Source organism: Glycine soja, chromosome 14 (assembly GCF_004193775.1).
Source record: "Glycine soja cultivar W05 chromosome 14, ASM419377v2, whole genome shotgun sequence".
In the NCBI taxonomy this organism is placed as follows: domain Eukaryota; kingdom Viridiplantae; phylum Streptophyta; class Magnoliopsida; order Fabales; family Fabaceae; genus Glycine; species Glycine soja.
Genome location: NC_041015.1, coordinates 22,835,354 through 22,857,286, shown reverse-complemented (window position 1 = coordinate 22,857,286; position 21,933 = coordinate 22,835,354). Strand labels below are relative to the sequence as shown.

Genomic DNA, 21,933 nt, shown 5'->3' with positions numbered 1-21,933 from the left:
TATTTAAAAAATGTCACTGTGTTTTTGTTGATATCAGTTTTCATAATATTGATGTTTAACTAACAATGTTAAAAGAATATTTTCTAATAGTGAATATTCTAAGTATAACATTTGATCAAAAGCAAAACACATGTTGAGGCATAGTAGTAGGAAAAGCAACTCTACTCGTCAGAAGTTGGTAGTGCATTTTTGCGAAAGAAAGGACAACTACCTTCACCAGAAGAAGACATGTATGGAGAATTAACATGAAAGAGCTCCCCATTTTGGGTAACATAGACCGAAACAACTGCGGTAAAATTTTACCCATCACTGAATTCATGCAAAAAAAAAAAGTTGTGTAAATAGAATTTTACCTCTTCATTATAAGAAATGTCGTTACTACTATGGTCAACTTATCGGTAACTTCAAAAATTAGTTGGTGACAAAAAAGTTTTGACAGATTACAGATAAACAAAATTATGTCAGTAATATCATCGTCGGGAAAAAATTATCGACAAAAATTATCAGTAGATAAGTTCGTAGGTAATTGCCACAAAAATATTTGTTGATAATTCAAATTAAGTTACTGACGAACAATTTTCATGGAAATATAAATAGTCTACAAACTTATTTTTTACATTACCAATGAATAATTTCATTAATATAATAATATTTTTTAATCAATTAATGAATTTGATAATCATGCTTACGTCATACAAAATATACTAAAGATTTTTTGTAGATTAACAGTCATAAATACAAAGGCATAAACTTATACAAAGTAATATTAAATTTAAAACATCCCACAGGTTTTTATAATAATTAGAAGGCTAAAATATATTTTTTGTCCTCATAAATATGAAAATATTTAAAATTTGTTCTTGTAAAATTTTCAGTACGTTTTTTGTCTTCACAAGATTGAAATATGTCATTTTGTCTCGGAACAAGAGTCAAACATCCAAACCTACGTGCATTACTGTTTTACATTGGTTATATACACAAAAGATGTAAAAAAACATTACATTTTACATTGATCATATGGATAACCTATGTAAAAAGTCATCATCATAGGTTTAGATTTACCTGAACCTACATTCGAGACAAAAAATTACACATTTTAATTTCATGAGAACAAAAAATGTACTGAAAAATTGCAGGAAAGAATTCTGAACATTTCCATATTTATGAGAACGAAAAACATATTTTAGTCAAATTAGAATCCAAAATAAATTATTTTTTTTAGCTCAAACCATTCATAGTTTAATTAATATATCAAGTTTTAAAATGATATACATAAAAAGGATTAAATGATAAGTAATATGATATTTTTTTATACAATATAATAATTACAATAATTTGAAGAGCCTTGTTGATGTTGTTGCTAGTGGTCTTACTATTGTTTTGTTGTTGGGTTTGTTGAATAATGTTACATGCATCACGTGGTAGGAATTGTATGACAACACAAGCAAATGATTAAAATTGATGACTCAAATACTTATTGTCCTCCCTTGTTCGATGAATCTCCTCCTCACTTTGTGAAAGTCATTGTCCCAACTGGTTAATCTCTTCTAAACCACGAGTTACTACTGGTTGCTTTCCTTTTTTGTGCGAGATTCTTTTCCCCACCTCAATAACCACAAGCAAGCTCTCTAGCCTCATAGAGTCATCCCTTGTGCTCGCCACTTGTAGCTTTGCCCCAACATCAAGCCTTAAGGCACTGAAAATGGGAAAAAATTTAAGAGGGACTAAAAATAATGATGGTTAAACGTTAATAGATGAGTAAAATTTGTCAAACAATATTTTAAGGCACTAAAAATTGAAATCTATAAAAGTTGAGGGTCGGGGCTAAAAACTTATATATTTAACCCTAAAGCAAATTATAGTGAAACCAAATATTACCAATACAAAATCACACTTCCAATACAACTACATAGAGAAAGACCAAGGATTTACACATCTATAAATCAATCATGAAGTAAAAAGCAAATTTCAAAGGTCACAATGCTTTATCATACACCCAAACTAAGAGTCAAGCATAAAACATTACTCAAAACTTCAATTTTAGGCACCAGTATCAAACCACATATATTAAGTTACTAAGAAGAGCATTGATTAATTATCAATCCTGAAGACACTACATTGATTAAGAAGGCATCAAGAACTTACTAAGATGAGCAAGAAAATAAGCTAAAGCATCACACTAAGCTTAGCATAATCAATGGCAGCTGAGGCTCCAGTGAGTGCATTGATGATGACGTGCAACGGTGGTTCCTTGCGCTAACAACATTGGTTTTGTGTGTGGCTTCATGCGAGTGTGACGACAACAATCTGAGAGATAGACAAAGTCAACAACTTCAGTGATCCAAGGTTGATGACATCGATGGAGTTTGGAGGCCGATTAGAGTTCCTTCATGAATTTGAGAGACGGGGAAAGACTTTGAGTTTAAGAGCAAAGCTGAGTTGCCTCCTTTGTGTATTCACTCATCCCTTTCTTCTTTCTTTTTTCAGCTAGTAATCAAAATGATGTTGTTTCATAACATTAAAAAGGTGGCTCAGTCTGGATTGTAGTTCACTAGTCCAACTAGCAACCCGACTAGGTCACATCGAGTTTTACTAGGCTGAAAGCATAACCAACCTAAAAGATGGCTCGACCCAACTAGACCACCAATTCTCGATTGAACCAGTCGGGTCAGTTTCGTTTTTTAAACTATGATTTGAACAATTGAAAAACAATAAGGGCTAACTTTACATGTAGTTTATAATGAAAAAAATGTGATTATAGATAAAATAAAATATGGAGACTAAAATGCAAGCATTTTAATGTATACTAGTCTCTTGAATTTGGTCAATTTTTATATTTTTACAACTTTCAACATTATAGTTAGTTTTGAATTCTTTTATTCACTTTAAGATTTTAATCACTTTTAAGATGTATAATAACATTATTGCTCACATCTTATATCTTTAAAGATTTATTTAAATATAACACATTTCATTTTTGGGTTACTATGACATCGTTGCAAAGTATCCACTAGAATTTTGCTAATGATTTATCTCCTTCGGAGAACTTGGTTAACTACTTTTAATGGAATCTCTCTGTCAATTATATTTTTTTCATCTACAAGACTCGAACTCAAAACTTTACTTAAGGGACGAGTATAATTCCACTTAGACAAAGATTCATTGGTACACATTTAATTTTTTAGAAGAAAAAAATATGATTATTAAAATTTTTAAAAAAATGAATTATTTTTTTTAAAGTGTATTACCCATTATTTAATATGCTTCATGTTCACAATCGAATCACATCACATAAGGAACAACACTTATTTGTTGGCAAGTGGTTGACCACTAGGCTAAAGGGTTGCTTCAAAAAATCATTACCAGAAAATTAAAAATACTTTTAATTATATAACCATGTAATTAAATAAGTTAATTTTTTGATTAACCAGTATATTGGTCAACCGCATGGCATGTCAGTATATGGCATTGCAAAAACAATTTGTTCACAATGAATTAAAATCAAATTCAAATATAAAAAATCTATACATCAACTAATTAATTTTAATTTATTATCAATTTAAAAATTTATATACCATAACCTAATTATGTATAGCTAAAAGGAAAAATTAACCACGACAAGGCAATACGTGGATGATAATGAAAGTTTTACATCATAGTGACTGCAAATAAGAACTATATAGATATTAATTCAAATAATATTTAAATCCATTTAATTTGAAAATATCCCACTAATGTGGATGACATCTTGGACACAATTCATGCTCCACCAGGTCCATGTTGAGCTGCACCACATTCTCCATTGCGAATGATCACGTACCAGCTATCTTCTGCGAATTTTTACCTCTTTGCTAATGCATATCATTCTTGAATTGTTAGACCAACTCAAGTCTTCATAGGAATTATTTGCAGTAATATCTCCACCCACAATTTCAAACCCCTAATAAATAACCCTTGAATTGAAATATATAATATATGTTACGAATTCTGAACTTTTGATCACCCGGGAAATTAACTCACATGCTTGTTGGATGCGTGTTTAATTAATTAACATAAAGTTAAAAAATACTAATAAGGTTAATATTAAATAATAATAACAATATTAATTATAATGTAATGTCCCCACTAGTGTTGTTCCTCATTTTACCACTTGCTTATATTAATTGCTTTGGCTCATTTAAATTCTTGAACGAAGCAGAATAGGAATATATATATGTTCACACACATACAAAGAGATATATCACCATCCTTCTCCGTCTCTCTCTCTCTGACGAATGCTGATTTTGCCCCGTAGTTGGTGCTCATCCTTGCGCTTAACCCTCCTCCATTGAACACAAACACACACACACAAACACGAAACTCAGAATTTTTCTTTATTTTTATTTTCTTCTCCATTTTGCTCAACCGTGGCCGATAAGACCCTTCTCAATCCCCTCCAAAATTCAAGGAACTTGTTCACAATCCCAATCCTCCACAACACCAAATCACATCCCAAATCTTCAAAAACCAACTCTCAGAGCTTTCACTTTCACTTTTCGGTTTTGGTTAATCTTGCTCCCCAATTGTGTTGAAACATAGAATCCGCCTTGTTTTCCACCGAACTTGCTCAAAATATCTTCCTGGGGAGAGTCAGATACTGATCTCTTGAGGTACTGAGATCCATTTAAAGAATACATTCTGTATAATTAATTTGTTGCTCATATTCATTGCATTTTTGGATGGACTATTGCTTGAGAGAGCTAGAAGGAAAGCAAGCACATGACTCTCTATTCCTAGAGAAAATGAAGAATTCATTATCACAACGTACTACTACTAGTGAGAGATGTGTGTGGGTGCCAGGGCCAGTGATTGTGGGAGCAGGGCCTTCAGGGCTTGCAACAGCAGCATATCTCAAAGAGAAAGGAGTGCCAAGCCTAATCTTAGAAAGATCCAACTGCATAGCATCCTTGTGGCAACTCAAGACCTATGATAGGCTCCACCTTCACTTGCCAAAGAATTTTTGCGAACTTCCCTTGATGGGGTTTCCTTGTGACTTCCCCACATACCCTACAAAGCAGCAGTTCATAGAGTACTTGGAGAGCTATGCTGAGAGGTTTCACATTAGGCCAAGGTTTAATGAGACGGTCCAGCACGCGGAGTTTGACGCCACGCTCGGGTTTTGGAGGGTGAAGAGCTTGAACAAGAGGGAGGTGGCAACAGAGTTTGTGTGCAGGTGGCTGATTGTGGCCACTGGGGAGAATGCAGAGGCTGTGGTGCCTGGTATTGAAGGAATGGGGGAGTTTGGTGGGACCATAAAGCACACAAGTTTGTATAAGAGTGGGGAAGAGTTTAGAGGGAAGAGGGTGTTGGTTGTTGGGTGTGGGAATTCAGGGATGGAAGTCTGCTTGGATCTTTGCAACCATAATGCTACTCCTTCTCTTGTGGTCAGAGATACTGTAAGAACACTAACCCTTTCTTTCTAATTTCTTTCTACCTATGATGCCTTTTTTCTCTATTTTGGACAAAACTTTACTTCCTTCTGTTTTCCAATCAAAATTTAAATTTCATTTCATTAATCGACCCAATAAAAGTTTACATTGCATGTCAGCATACGATGAAATGAAATGAAAGTTTAATTCTATTTGGAGAATACTATAAAATATACTTAAAGAACTGTGTAAATTTTGTGTATCTTTTTCTTTTTTTTCTTTGAACAAAAATAATGTTAAGTTGTGGGTTTTGGTTAAAAGTTTGCACGTCGCTCCTGTTTTGGAATCGCTGATTTAACATGAACAAGGCTAAATGAAGCGTGGCAACAAGATACCCACTTTTGCTTTCTTTTTTTCTTTGTTGAATTTTGGAACATAGATTAATTGCTTGTTATGTAAACTCCAGATGGGAGTTTTTGTTTTTGTTTTATTTTTATTTTTTGCTGCCTCATAAAAGAATTTTGACTTTCAGATAGAGAAAATATGGCATACTGTTCAAAGTTCTTATATGAAATTCCATGTCACTAATCACTACATTAGGAAACACGGAAATTGCAAGGCTTGTTCTGTTCATTCTGAAAAAAGAAATTATATGAAAAGGCTGATATATATTGTGAGGCACATAATTTGCGAGTAAACTTCACCACCTTCATAATTTGGCTTTTCTAACAAAACTCGCAAAAACTTTGTTTCATGCTTGCATCTATAATATGGCCTTAAGTACCATTGGGTTGTTCATAAAATATGATTCAGAGTTGGCTATATAGCTTTTAAATATTATAAATATTAATCATGGTATTTTCACTTTTATTGGGATTCTCAAGCGTGCGCAGCGTGCGATAGAAGAAGCATAAGATGACCACTGATTTTCCATACCCAGTTGCTTTTTCCCTTCCTTTTTTCTTCCCATGATTTTCTTAGCAAAAGAGATACTCTTTTACCCATTACATATTTAGAGCATGGCCTGCAAACAATTAAGGCCTACCAAGGGCTAAAGTACTCCTCCCACATCAGCTTCTACCTTTTTCTCCTTTTTCTTCCACTCTTCTTATCTGAGTGAAGCTGTATCCCCTCACAAGATACTAAAACTCTGAAAATTCTGAGCTGTTATGATGGGGAAATACTGAGTTACTCTTGCCACACGGTTCATATGTCATATATCTAAATTTTATTATATAATATATATATATATATATATATATATATATAACTTTACTATCCTTATGTACCAATGCATGCATAGATTAAGGACGAATTTTGATTCCCTACATTCAAGCAATTAGGGAATCATGAATTTGGATAGTCTTATTGAGATGATAATATTAGTATTCTAAAGGTATTTTTAAGTCGAATTTACTTAGAAGTTCTATTCTAATATGATATAGGACATACAATAGAAAGGCTAGAGATAAAAAAGGTCTGAGTAATTTACACAAAAATTTGTAGTTCAAACATTGTTGATGTCATTATTCAAATAATATAATTAAGGACTCATAATGGAAAGACTATTATAATAACTTAATATTTAGTCATTTAATCTATGTATTAACTCGACATATAGACACCTCAAATCCCCAATAATACAAACACTCATTTGACATTCTTATTTTTCTTTTATTGACATATAGTGTTATCTATAATTATATTATGACTTTTTATTTTTTTCATTTCTTTTTTTCTCATTCCAACATTGGTTATCCACAAAACATTATTCTAGAAAAATTGAATATATAACACTATGTTGTGTACTTTTTCACATCACATTTCTTGTTGGAATAGTACAACTAATACACCGTATTCATGTAAGAATTTATCCATGTCATGAAGTTTTATTTTTATTTTTTTGGTGTTGAAGGTACATATCTTACCACGAGAGATGCTGGGAAAATCAACTTTTGGGTTGTCCATGTGGTTGCTCAAGTGGCTGCCCATTCGGTTTGTGGATCGGTTCCTTCTCATAGTGTCATGGCTCATGCTTGGTGACACGGCTCGGTTCGGATTGGACCGGCCGAAATTGGGTCCCCTTCAGCTCAAAAACCTGTCCGGAAAGACACCAGTGCTAGATGTGGGTACCCTTGCCAAGATCAAAAGTGGACATATAAAGGTACCTCCCCTTTTTATCAAATCAAATCAAATTCAACTTTTTCTTTTTTGGAACTCTTTAGTTTGAGTGAAACATTATTAGAAAAATAAGAATTTGGTGTAGTCTAAATTTAGTTAAATGTACGAGGTATTTTGAGTTTTAATAGTATATGAATTTTTTTCTCTTATTTTATACATTTTTTTTAATTGAGTTGGCAAATGTTAATGTTTTGGAGTCATAAAGATCTTAATTGGGTTACTTTGTAATTTGAACCTTCAAAATGACAATAACTTGTGGTGTTTTAATTTATAAATTAATGAATAAACATACAATTTGGTCATTGAAAGGAGTAGCAAGTTCTACTTTTATTCAAGTATTTTGACACTGATCGATCTTAGTAGGATAAATTTATTAGGACGTTAACACTTTTGAAGGTTCAATAAAACAAGTCATATTTAAGGACTAATTGTATATTAACTTCTTTTTTCATACATATTTATACAAATTGATCACTTAAATTATCAACTTGCTAACAAGTTTATGTAATTAATTTATGAATAGTTTTAACACTTTTGAAGGATTAATTTGCATAAATAATACTTTGGAAATCCAAAACAATACAAGTTATATTTAAGGAATAAATTATATATATATATATATATATATATATATATATATATATATATATATATAGTTAACATTCTTTTTTCATTGATTGTGCATATGTTAATATAAATTGATCTATGAAGTTGCTACAACAAATTTATTTAATTAACTAGTGAATATTTTTATTACTTAAAAGACTAACTTTGTATAGACAAAAGTTTTAAGGACAGAAAAACACAAACTGTAACTTTGATAGAGACCAGGTTGTATATTAGAACGACCATTTTATTTTCTTTAGCGATAACAATCCAAATAATGACAAGAAAGTTAGTTTGCAATATATCATAAGATCATATTTCGGTGCCGTCATAACCGCAATCCGTGGTTTTTTCTTAATATTATTGTTAAGTGCCCCTTTTTTAATTACTTGTATATTTTGTTTTGCCTTTATAATTTGCTTTTCGTGAAGCACAAATTACAAATTCACTAGCACTCTTTTTTAATTTTTATGTTCAATGAAATGACCCCCTATTAATGTGTTTTCCGCCTTTCGTTTTTCATTCGCAACATTTTCGATCGTTGTGTGCTTTCAGTCAAATCACAAGGTCTTATAATATCTGAGATTTTACAAAAGCTAATGGACAAAAGAATGATCATTATTATTATTATTTTCAATCATGTTGTTGGGGGAGCGTAATTATTATTTTGCATTTAGATTGTTGTTTGTTTGAATTGAACGCCGCAGTCCACTCACACAAATTGCTGCAGGTACGGCCTGGCATCAAGCGCTTAAAACGTTATACTGTTGAATTTGTTGATGGAAGGACAGAGAATTTTGATGCCCTCATATTGGCAACTGGTTACAAAAGTAATGTGCCCTATTGGCTAAAGGTATATATCAATACGATAAATTCTTCTTCCTTTTCTTTATTTTGATTTGAATCATTAAAAACATAAAGGAATGTGATGTGTTTATTCTGAAATAAATTAGGTTTACTTTTTCCTTACAACATAAATTAGGTTTACTTTTCGTCTTGTTTTTTTTATAATTTTTTTACTAGTAGTTGTTAGAAAAGAAAATAAAAATAATGATTTTTTTCTTACAAACTAAAATTAACTTTATACACTTAGCTTTTATATAAATTTTTTCATCTAATTTCTTCAAAATATGAAGTGTATAAATAGATTTTAACTTATAGAAAAAATTCAATGCATACTAGCTACTTTTTTTAATTTTTTTTCCTCACAATAAGTACTCAAAGAGAGATTTTTCCAAACATATATCTAATAGATTTCCTAAATTATGAATTTAAGAATTTTTATCATTGAATTATGTAATATTACAACTTTTTTATTATGCAAATTAAATTTTAAATAAATAATATATTTTTAGTTATGAAAATTTATAATTAACATTAAATTGTATTTTAAATGGTAGTTGATTGTTGAAAATTAATTAGTTTTTGGGTATTTTAAAATTTGTAGATTTGATCAATTTAATGAACTTTTTTATTTTATTTTGCACAGTAAAGATAATTATATATTATATAATGAAAAAACAGTTAGCCACTTTCAATTTAATAAAATTCAACGGTTATGAATGAGGAAAACACAGGAGAATAAAGACCCTCTCTATCTGAGTTTTGAAAATGATATAAAGCAAGAAAAGAAGCTAATATAATCCGAATGGCATATGTGCAGGAAGAGGATATGTTCTCTAAGGAAGATGGGTTCCCTACGAAGCCATTTCCAAATGGATGGAAGGGTGAGAATGGGCTCTATGCAGTTGGTTTCACCAAGCGTGGACTACTTGGTGCATCAATGGATGCCAAGAGAATAGCTGAGGATATTGAAAGGTGTTGGAAAGCAAAGCATAGTACTTCTTTTTCTCTCTCACTTAATGTGCCACAATCCAATTCATGATAGGTTTGAGTTTAATTTGGTTTTGGCCCAATTAGAGATTATAGAGAAGAGATTGATTAAAGTTGATTTATACACATGAATATTTGAGATTGGGGAATTTTGTGGCGCCATCATACACGTGCACAATGCTATGCTAGCTAGTACCAAGAGTGGTGCTCCTCCAATCCATACAAGGATAAGTGGACCAAAAAAAGAAAGGAAATTGGTGGGGGGAAAATTTCCCATGTGGTGCCCTTCAGCTGAATTTTGATGCATATTCACTTGTCAACATATATGGATTTGAGAATGAGATGTTGAATTGAAATTGAAGAAGGATTCTAGCTTGGGGTGGGGTAGGGGCAATTTTTTCTACCTTAGTTCTCTATGCATTTTGTACAGTGCAATTTTTTTTTTCTAATATATGTAGGTTTGACTTTCTAGAGAACAAGGGAAGCAAAGTGACTAAGAAAAGAAGATGACAGATGAAGAAGATAGTCTTTGGTATGTGATTGTGGTTTAACCTATATTCCCATGGAATTTTTAAAATACAAAATAGAGTATGAAATTTTGATGCTTTTTTGCTGCCCCTTTGAGGCCCGAATGCTTCCGCGGTTTAGGTTTTTTCTTTTCTTTATTTTATTTTTGTAAACTTTAAAATCGAACAGAATAGTTCGGGAAGAAAATCTTTGTTGGTTTGGGATGGAGTGCTAGATCATGTTCCTTCGTTGTTACTACTTTCCATGCAATTTCGTTATGCAAATGATTTCGGTTCCAAGTGGGAGTTAGGAGTTAGGACCACCCTCTTGCATTTCCACGGACACTAATTTAAGAATGTGCATTTGAAAACTTCCAAAGTTGCAGGGAATAACAGTCGAATTGTTATTTTCATTTATTACGATTTCCGCCCTCACACCAACTTCATTAAATTAAGTGTTAACCCGTTTGAAATGAACTCACGCAAATAAAATGATTCCTATAAATGTTTGCTTTAAAATAAAAGTGGGATAATTTTGATACCAAAAAAAGAAGTGGGACTATTTATTGTTTTACCCAATTGAAATTTCTACCTCACCGGTTAAGAGAATATATTAAAGACATAGTTATAAGAAAAAAATATATAATTAATTATGAGGTAATTTTTTTAATTTAATTTAAATTTACTAACAATTTATACTATCATCTAATTATAAATTATCAAGTAAGTTAAACCGATTGTCGATTATAATAATTACTTCAAAAAGAAAAAATAATCTATAAATTGATAGAATAAATAAATTTTATATTAAATTTTAATCATAACTTATAATATATGATAAATTTATAAATTTTTATAATATTAATTTTTTAAATTCATATTAATAATAATTTTTAATTAAGCGATAATATAATTTTTTTATTATCAATACATAAAAAATCATTTTAAAAAAATTAGATTGAAAGTGATATCTAATTAATTGATACTATAATTTTTTTGGAACTTTTTTATGTTTAAATATGAATCATTTAATTATTCAAGTTATAACTTCCTTTAGCACACAGTAATTAAGCTTCAGCCATAAAGATAGCAGGTACAACGCAACACAACCCCACATGTTATGTGCAAGTTGAGAAAAAAAATGTACGGATTAATCTGTAGAGAATCAGTGTGGTGATCGACTGTTGGATATTGTTTGATTGAAAATGTTTGTAATCATAATAAGAAGAAAAAAGAAACTATTGATCCTGGCAAAGAAAAAGGCTAGCAGTATATGTTGTGTCAAACTGTCAATTCTTGCGGAATCGACGATGGATGATGGTGTCTATCCCTTTTATAGGAATTGTTGACACAACCCAAAATTGTGTTTCTGATATCAGCCAGCCACCGTTAATTTCCAGGGCCCAAGTTCGATTGTACCACAAATTTTGCATCACTGATCACTGATCATTGTCATTTCAATATGACCCACTCCTCCGAAAAAGCATTGTCATTTTTTTCCCCCAACTTTTTCTATTTCTTTCATCGTCTTCGAATTGGATTTAGGGTAACGATTCCAGAAAAGAGAGAGAGAGAGACAGAATTAAAGAATTTGTGGATTTAAAAACTTTCCTTCCCTTTTTTAGCCAGTTGTGGGGAGGAGGGATTCGAACCACCAACACCGTGGTTCGTAGCCTCATGCTCTAATCCTATGAGCTAGAGACCCCATTCCGTCATCTTCATTAGATATTTGTTCCTCGAAATATCTTAAAAAATGAAAACATTTTTTCTCGAAAGAAGATGTGAAAGCGTCACTCTTTATGGGAACAATGTATTCTGAGGTGTGAAGTGAGAGATAGGAAATTTCATAATTAGTTTGAGTTTTGAATAAGATGACCTTTAAGGAGAATATGAGAAAAGGAGGAAAAAAAAAGGAAAACCATCGATAATTAGGAAAATGCTAGATTTGTGAGGGATTTTTTCAGGTAACAAGATTTATGCGGTTGGTTATATGTAGAAGTAACAAAACTATACAATTTAAATCATTATTTATTTTATTTGTTTTATGGTTAAATATTTTTTTTTCTTTGGTAGCACACACACACACACATATTTGTTTTATGGTTAAATATTTTTTTTACTACACACACACACATACATGAATGAGGAAACAAATGATTTTGAATTAATATGAAACACACACACATGAATGAAGAAACAAATGATTTTGAATTAATATGAAATTTTACATATGTAACCTATGTGAAATGAACTTTCAATCCAACTATGAGTTTTAAGAAAATATTATTCAATTGAAAGTTAAAGAATTGTATAGCAGTTGTCAAAATTACACTCGTGTAATTTGATCAATCTTCTCTCTCTCTCTCTCTCTCTCTCTCTCTCTATATATATATATATATATATATATATATATATATATATATATATATATATATAATTGAATAAACTATGTGTCTTATGGCACTCCATCATAATAAAAGCTTATCCAACATTTGAGCAACTAGAATATTCTCAAAACATGCATATAACATAAACATCTTTTCGAAGATAAACTATTTAGACTTTGAGTTAGTCAACACTAGATATGATATTAAAAAGGAAACAAAAAGACGGAAACCATGTCTTCATAGTCAAACACGCATATCCATAAGTTTCTAAAAGGAAAGGACCGCCTAGCCATCAGCTGCCACAAATATAAAGTTTGAGATCATCACAGACATGAATCACAGTGCAACAACACAAGGGTAAACTTACAAAAAACAAGCATACTAGAATAATATAAAACTTAACAATTAAAACATTATAGAATACCATCATATATAGAACATAACATGTGAAAATCATATATAAGCATAAATCTTAAAATTCACATAACAAATGTAAGGTCTCACCTTGTTGAAGTTAAAATTAAATCATTCAAAATTTTTCTTAAAGAATTTTGAATTACTTAAGGAAAATATCAGGAAAAATAGTGAGATATTTTTTGGATACGATAAGTCTATTACATATTAGTAAAACATAAAGTTCAAGGCTATAAAACTTCAAAACATTACTTTATCAAATAGCCACATGGCTACAAGGCCATAGAGAATGATATCACTTAAACATAGACAAACTTAATAGTTAATGAGCTCCTCCAGAGCAGAACAAACATCCTCTGAGACTAGCATACTCTTGCATCACTATACCACAACTCCTTGATCTTATCAACTCCTATTGTTCATCAAAAGGTATATACCATGCAACATAAAGAAAGAGGAGTGAGTTTTATGATAGCTTAAAGAGTTAGGCAAGAGAGAGGAACCACACACATAAAAATATGATATCATTATATATAATCAACCTTGCACACATACCAATATAAAGTCAAGCAACATAGATAAGAATTATACAATTAAGATTTCAATGTCATTTATACTTGTAACGACTCGTCTCGTTACTACGATATCACCACTCTAAACTGCGAGAATTTCAATTTTTAAATGAAAACTCTGTTAATTTGCTTTTGAAAAATGAACGTAATTTTTTTTTCGATATACATTCACCACACAATGCACCATTACTTAAGTGAATACATATATATATATATATATATATATATATATATATATATATATATATATATATATATATATATAGGTATAGGTATAGTAACTCAGTACACATCATTCACATAATGGAAAGCAAATTTGTTCATACATATAATTAAATTTGTGATTTAAATCCTCAATTCAACAAAAAGGAAGGATTGAGGGAGTTTTTTTCCACCGACTCCTTGAGGTGGGTTTTGAGGATTCCGCTCTGATTAAAATGTTACTCTTGGTGTGAGGGTTCGACGGCAAGCAACAGCGGCTCATGGTGGCCACCGGTGCTCATGGGTGGTGGAGAAGAAGGTGTTAGGGTTTGGGTGGGTGTTTGGAGAGGAGGAGAGTGAAAATCGTGTTTTTCACGTTGAAAAACGTATTTATAATCTGCAGATCTCGCTTAGCGAGCTCGTCTCACTAAGCAAGAGTCTACTTTTCACGCTTAGCGCAACTCCCTTTGCACTAAGTCTCGCTCAGCACACTAATTCTCCCTCAGCATAATTCCCTCTCGGGTTGGAATTGCGCTTAGACTGTGAAGAGTTGTCTTAGGAAGCTCCAGCCAAAATTTGAAGACAATCCAACGGTTAACAAGTCCAGAATCATGATTTTACTGAAATAGGTTTAGGTAAAATTTGAAATCTCATAATTTCAACTTAGCTCAACAAAACTACACATAACTCAACATCCACATCAAGAAATTCACACATGACTAATTCAAGTCATACCTCAACTCATTTAAGTCAACCATATAGTCAAATAACACGATAAATATAATTAAACATCGATTTATAATTAGCAATATTTCAGGGTGTTACAATACTCACTTACAGAAACATAAGGACAAAGTAATTTTACTTTACCATCAACAAATCACAACTCAAATATACGAATCCACAATTTCAAGCACTTATACTTATTCACCTACAACATGGATATATATGCCAAGGTATAACTTTAGGGAGAATTATTTTTTAGATTAATAGCTACTATCACCAAGATTAATACTAGTCCATGATATCAAAGGCTTACATATTGTCATCTCCTAATAATCACATTTCTGGTACAATACTCTAATTATAGTTGGGTCTCACAAGCCTCTTATCATATTACACACATGGTGTTCATCTTGCCTAAAAGATATTATGTGTACACAAGGCAAAATCCTTGTGCACATAAAGTGCTTTTCATGCATATCTAATGTTCATTGTATCTAATTGCATATACAATGTTTCCTCATGCATATATATTAAATGCTTTTCATGGATATAAGAGACTTTTTTTTACCAAACTAGGTGGTTTTGTAAAACTATACCAAACTAGGTGGTTTCAAAAACTATTTACTAAAGATGAGTGATTTTGACTTTTGACATTGATTATAACCATAACTGATGTAAAATGTTACTTTTCTACATTGATTATAATTACAGCTAATGTCATAAATCAAAATCACCTATCTATGGTAAATAGTTTTCATAATCACCTAGTTTGGTATATAGTTTTATGAAACCACTTAGTTTGGTAAAAAAAAAAGTCGATATAAGATTCTCATCGTGCACTTACAATGCTCTTCATGCATATAAAATCCTCATTGTGCACTTATAGTGCTCATCATGGACATAGAGTGCTTCCTCGTGCATATTAAATGCTCGTCGTGCACTTACAATACTCATCATGCATATAGAATGTCCATTGTGCACTTATAGTGTTCTTCATGCATATAAAATGTCCATCATGCACTTATAGTGTCCATCATACATATACTTAGACTATATGGTGCCATGAAATGGGTCTTAACTTAAGCAAACAAGACATGCATTACAGGTGACATTAACTCATGATTTTATTCAATGTAGCTTATCCCTTTACTCATGAATTATTCTCTATTTTAAGAGGGCTCACACCAAAGGTACATGTATATAAATTTGGGTGAAACATACTGATTGAACTCTATTTTAAGAGGACTCAAATAATGTGCTAAGAAAGCAAGCATATAAGGAAGCCTAAGATACTAATTAATCATGAATAGCTAAGATAAAGTAATCCACTTAGTTAAATAACTTATAATTCCAATTACACAGTTTAGTTTAAGTGAGAAAATTATCAAACAAAAAATGGAAACCTCATTCGTTGAAGCTATAAATTGAGAAGATATCTCTCAATATACTAAGAGATAAGTGAGAATTTTCCCAAAAATTTTACTACAAGCACTAAGGCTTCATTTAAAGCTCATTTCTTATAGTTCAAATAGATTTCTCGGCATCCATGTTCACTAATTTCATATTTCAAAATTCACAAGAAATTCTATAAAATTTTAAATTAGGTAATTCTAGCTCTCAGAATTGTTAGACTATTGACAAGTGTACCAATGTCGTTGCAGGTTATAGATTTTATAAAAGAAATCATCTTCACAGGGACTTGAGTTACTCAATTTCTCCAGATAAAAGTCAACAAATCAATAGTTATGTGTACAACAAATTTAATAGAAATCTCATGGGTTTAACAAAAATATCGAAAATGTAAAATTACGAAAACAAGTAAAATGAATTTAATTAATTCAAGAGAAATGTAGGATTGAATCTCATCGTTCATACCCTAAATATCCAAATAATATTAATACATATCAATCATTTTCTAACATCACTAATACACATATTAAATCACCCTGAATCGAACCCTCGCATTCGAGAACCCTTGGATTATTTATCGAATATTGATTCCTCACATATGAAATAAATATCCTAGCATTATAATCATAATCTCGTGTTATTCGCAATCAAAATGTTATGGTCTATTCCTAGCAACGTAATGTAAAGAGTAAAATCATTCAGTTAAAATTCTAAGAATACTTTACCGTCAAACTTAAAATCCAATTCCATGAAACTAGTGATCAAACAGAATCAAGCATTATCAACATAATGAATAACTATTAATGAGTAGAAAAGATTCTTATATATATAAAATATAAAAATAGATACATAAGGGTACAAAGATTACATCCAATCCTTTGAAGAAACTAGCAGATTATTATTGTTTGTGTTGTTATTCCTCTAGTTTTTGCACTACATAGCTTTGGTTTCTCCTTTTGTATGGCTTTTAAACGAAATGGTTCAAGAGGTGCCAGACCAACTCACCAAGGCGAGTGATACTTGCCCAGGTGAATTGGTTCCTTCAAGTTGAAGTAATCTCACTAGTCCAGGCGAGTTGATTGCTAGCATAGGTAAGTGGCACTCTGAAATTCTTCAAAAATGTCCCTTTTGCTCTTCATCTTGGCTTGGTTTTTGGATCCAACAAATAACCATCAAAACATGAGAAATGTATGGATGAATCTTCCATATTTAAACAAAAATATTTATAAAAATGTACAATATATAAAACAACTAGAATTAAGGGGAGTTTATAAGAAAACTATTAAAATCAAAAGATAAGTGTTAGCATTCTACTCCCATAAATAACTCAAATGTGGCACTTACCAACTCTTAGCAACCTAGAATCTTGTTTGTCCTCAAGCAAAGTATAGAGAAACAACTACAAATAACAATAATATGAGTATAAAAATGCTTCAATATTTCTACACCAAAAACTATGAACATGACTTGTAAAGAATCAACCTCCAAAGTGATCAGAACAACATTTTTCAAATACTCAATAGTGAGAAATGAAAGCACAAAGATGAAATTCACAGAACCAAATGAGATTAAGATCAATTTGCATTTTGTTTCTAAAGAACATAAGAGAAAACACCTGATTCACTCAAACAGAGGAAAATCTCTCAAAGGTGTATAATTCTTACACAGACAAGTGTTTCATCTCAATTCCAACACTGATATGTCATGAATTAATTTTGCAATTCATTTCCCATCAAATCAAAGATAAAGTACGTAATCATCATGGATCATTAGGACTTTTAGGATAGGGCCTGGCTTGAAAGAAATCTTGGTTTTGCTAGATATTCAAAAATACCTTGAGAATATGAGAGCAAACATAAAAACAAGTCAACAACTCAAATGAATCATCACTTCCAATACCAAGATCCCAACTTATAAAATTTACAATAACTCTATATAGTTTATAACATAATGTACATAATTCAGAACATCTATTTATTCACAAAAAACTTGTTTCCCATTACTTTTTCTTTTCTATACAATATTTAATTTACATGAATAACCACATTTAAAAACAAAGTATTTACATGACATTAGCCACCAAATGATAGAAATACCCAACAAAACATCTTTGCTCTCCTACCCTAAGGTAGGAAAATTTTATCCAAGGTTAGTGTTCAAACAAAACATCAAGTGTTTGAATCAAAGGGCTTGCAAATAGTAAAACAATATATATTGGGATAGCTTTTTGGCTAGTGGCTTAAAATGTACAAGAAAGAAAGAAAGAATGCCTAAATCATATTCATGCATCATATGTTATTACAATTAGAAATTCATGCAAAATCAACTATAGAACATATTGGTGAGGACACTCAATGTAAAATTTGTGGTTGCACACATTCACTAAAGTTTAAGGCATGTTTCCATGTTGAAATCAAATTAGTGTTTTGAAAGTTGTTCTTTATCAAGTCCATGCAAAAACATTTGAATTCATTTGGTAAAAGGGAAACCCATTCATTGTTTTTCATTCTCAATGTTTCAAAAAATCACTTTGTTGTGTTCTGATCCAATTTAAAAGCAAGTTTCAAAAACATCGGCTACTAATTCTTTCCAAAACATGTTATGTCCAAGAATTTGTTTTTATTTAAGTCCCAAAAGGAGTTATATATGTTCTTCAACTACGCTAACAAAACAAAATTATCCACTAATGTGTATTACCAAAAAGAGGGAAACCTCTGTGTACACATATCAAAGTGCACACATAAACTAGTCAAAATCACAAACACATTCAAAAATAGATAACATGTAAAAACATGACACAAACACTAGGATATTTAAAATACAGTTTCACACCAAACATAGACATATTTAAAACTACAACTCAACATGCAAATTGAAACATATACATTATAAAGCATAATTTTCCATAAAGACTCAAAAGTAAAGTTCAAAAATATAATTCAAACACATAAGACATAAAATTCAGATAACACAAATTAAGACAAAGTTTAGAATCACTAGGTTGCCTACCAAGAACACTTCTTTAACATCTTTTTAGTTGGACGCCCTTGTTATGGCTTAGGCTTCTTGCAATCGGACAACAGTGGTGAACCAATGGCTTCTATGTTTTCCTTAAAAAATTTCACCAATATCTTTTCTTCTTCTTCTTCTTCTTCGAAAAGACATGAATTAGTGATAACTGGTTTTTGTGAATCACTTGCAAGAAAAACATATTTCAAATGTGGAGGTAATGCTTTCAGCTCCATCTTTGATTCTTCATTTTGCTTCTCTTCTTTTAATTCTTCAAAGAGAGATTGGTGGTAAGGAGTTTCCTGGAAAGCATCTAGATGTTGGAGACAATCTAAACTCTCATTTTGTTCACATTCACTCATCTCCTCAAATGCTTTAGTCAATGTTTTCTCTAAACCTAAACCATATTTTCTTTGAATCAACCTCTTGGAGTCAGAAATTACTTCATCAAAGACATCCACTCTAAAACACTCCCTTTTATCTTTAGGGTTCTTCATGGCTTCAAATACAATAAACTACACTTCATCATCTTGCACCCCAACAATGAGTTTTCCATCATCAACATCAATCATAACTTTAGCAGTCTTAATGAAAGGTTTGCCAAGAATCAATGGAACTTCACTATCCCCTTCCATATCCATCACTACAAAGTTGATTGGAAAGACAAATTTGTCAACTTTTACCAATACATCTTCAACAATGCCATAAGGATTCTTGATAATTTTGTCAACAAACTGCAAAGCCTTCCTTGTTGGTCTGATTTCAACTTCTATCTGCTTGATCATGGACAAGGGTATTAGGTTGATACTTGCACCTAAATCCAGAAGTGCCTTTCCCACTATAATCTCCCAATAGTCACGAGAATTATGAAACTACCAGGATCTCTAGATTTCTATGGAATGGATTTCTAAATAATTACACTACAACCTAACTCTAGCTCCACTGTTTCATCATCCATAATTCTTCTCTTCTTTGTAAGCAAATCCTTCATGAATTTATCATGTGTTGGTATTTTCTCCAATGCCTTAGGAAAAGGAATGTTAATCTGTAGCCATTTGAAAATGTCTAAGAAACGCTTGTTCTTCTTTTCCTTATCTTTCTTTGATGGAGCATGCAGATAAGGAAGATTCTGAACTGGTGGATGATTTAGTACAACTTTGGCTTTTTCAGTTGCCTATTTCTTTGATTTATGTTTCTCCTCTTCACTTATTACTTTCTCTTCAACTTCTTCATTAGTCACCACTTCATCATTTTTCTCTTTTTCTTTTTCAACTCCTTCCTTTTCATCATTATTTTCTCCAACTCCTTCATTTTTCTTTTTTTCCCCATCATCCTTCAAAGCAACCACAGTCCCCCTCCTTGTTGTAATTGGTTTACATTGTTCCTTTGGGTTTACCCGTGTGTTTGCTGAAAAAGATCCACTTCCATGCTCAGACAGTTGTTTTGTAAGCTGTCTAACCTGAACTTGAAGATTTTTAATGGAAGAATAATTGTTCTTCTGGTTTGTGATGGACACTTGCATAAACTAAGTTAGAGTATCTTCCATTTTTGACATTTTATCAGACTGAGCTTGTTGTTGTTGTGGTGGTTGACCCCTATTTGAAGGACCTGCATAAGAGTTGTTAGAAGGACTTGCAAAAGTGTTGCTTGAAGGACCTGCATAAGAAGAGTTAGTGGGACTAGAATATGCATTATTATTTTGCTGCCTCGAGTCATAAGGCTAATTTGAACCTGAGCCACCTCTATAGCCTTGGTAATTTCCTTGAAAGTTTTGTTTAGGTCTGCCTTGATTCTGCAAATAATGGGCCTCCTCTTTCTGTTGGCAATCACCAGGTGTTGAACAGTGGCCATTTTGATGGTCACTGTAGAGGCAAGCTTCATGATTGAATCAAGTTTGAGTCATGAATCAAGATTGATTCAAGGAGTTTTGATGATAATAAAGATGATGACAAAAAGCCCAAGAGAATGAGTTCAAGATTGAGTCAAGAACACTTCAAGAATCAAGAGAAATTTGGTTTCAAGATTCAAGTTTCAAGAATCAAGAATCAAGAATAATCAAGTTGAAGATTCAAGAATCAAGAAAAGACTCAATCAAGATAAGTACTAAAAAGTTTTTTCAAAACATTGAGTAGCACATGAATTTTTCACAAAACCTTTTACCAAAGAGTTTTTACTCTCTGGTAATCGATTACCAGTTTATTGTAATCGATTACTAGTGGCAAAGTTTGTTTTCAAAAGCTTTCAACTGAATTTACAACGTTCCAATTAATTTCAAAATGGTGTAATCGATTACAAGATTTTGGTAATCGATTACCAGTGTGTTTGAACATTGAAATTCAAATTCAATTGTGAAGAGTCACATCCTTTCACAAAAATGCTTTGTGTAATTGATTACAATGATTTGGTAATCGATTACCAGTGATAAGTTTTGAATAAAAATCAAAAGATGTTACTCTTCCAATGGTTTTCAAGTTTTTCTAAAGGTTATAACTCTTCTAATGGTTTTCTTGACCAGACATGAAGAGTCTATAAAAGCAAGACCTTAACTTGCATTTTAACAAAAAAAATTATTCATCACAATTATTACAATCCTTTATGTTAGTGTTTAGCTCTACTGAGCTTTAAAAGATTGGCTAAGATTTTGTTAAAACATAAGCACTTAGACAATGAAGGAAAGCTG

At 31.5% G+C, this 21,933-nt stretch overlaps 2 protein-coding genes across 2 annotated transcripts; one reads left to right on the top strand and one right to left on the bottom strand.

The window, feature by feature from the left end:
• Positions 1-4,206: 4,206 nt before the first annotated feature.
• On the top strand, positions 4,207-10,769 carry LOC114384278 (indole-3-pyruvate monooxygenase YUCCA6-like). Its single transcript, XM_028343940.1, has 4 exons — positions 4,207-5,435; positions 7,324-7,572; positions 8,926-9,048; positions 9,859-10,769. The coding sequence occupies exons 1-4, from the start codon at positions 4,719-4,721 to the stop codon at positions 10,078-10,080; spliced, it is 1,311 nt and encodes a 436-aa protein (XP_028199741.1). The 5' UTR covers positions 4,207-4,718; the 3' UTR covers positions 10,081-10,769.
• Positions 10,770-19,768: 8,999 nt separating this feature from the next.
• On the bottom strand, positions 19,769-21,104 carry LOC114383920. The gene is made up of 3 exons (XM_028343622.1): positions 20,985-21,104; positions 20,181-20,298; positions 19,769-20,091 (listed from the first exon to the last, which is right to left on the bottom strand). Exons 1-3 carry the CDS (start codon positions 21,102-21,104, stop codon positions 19,769-19,771), a joined length of 561 nt encoding a protein of 186 aa, XP_028199423.1.
• Between the last annotated feature and the right edge of the window lie 829 nt (positions 21,105-21,933).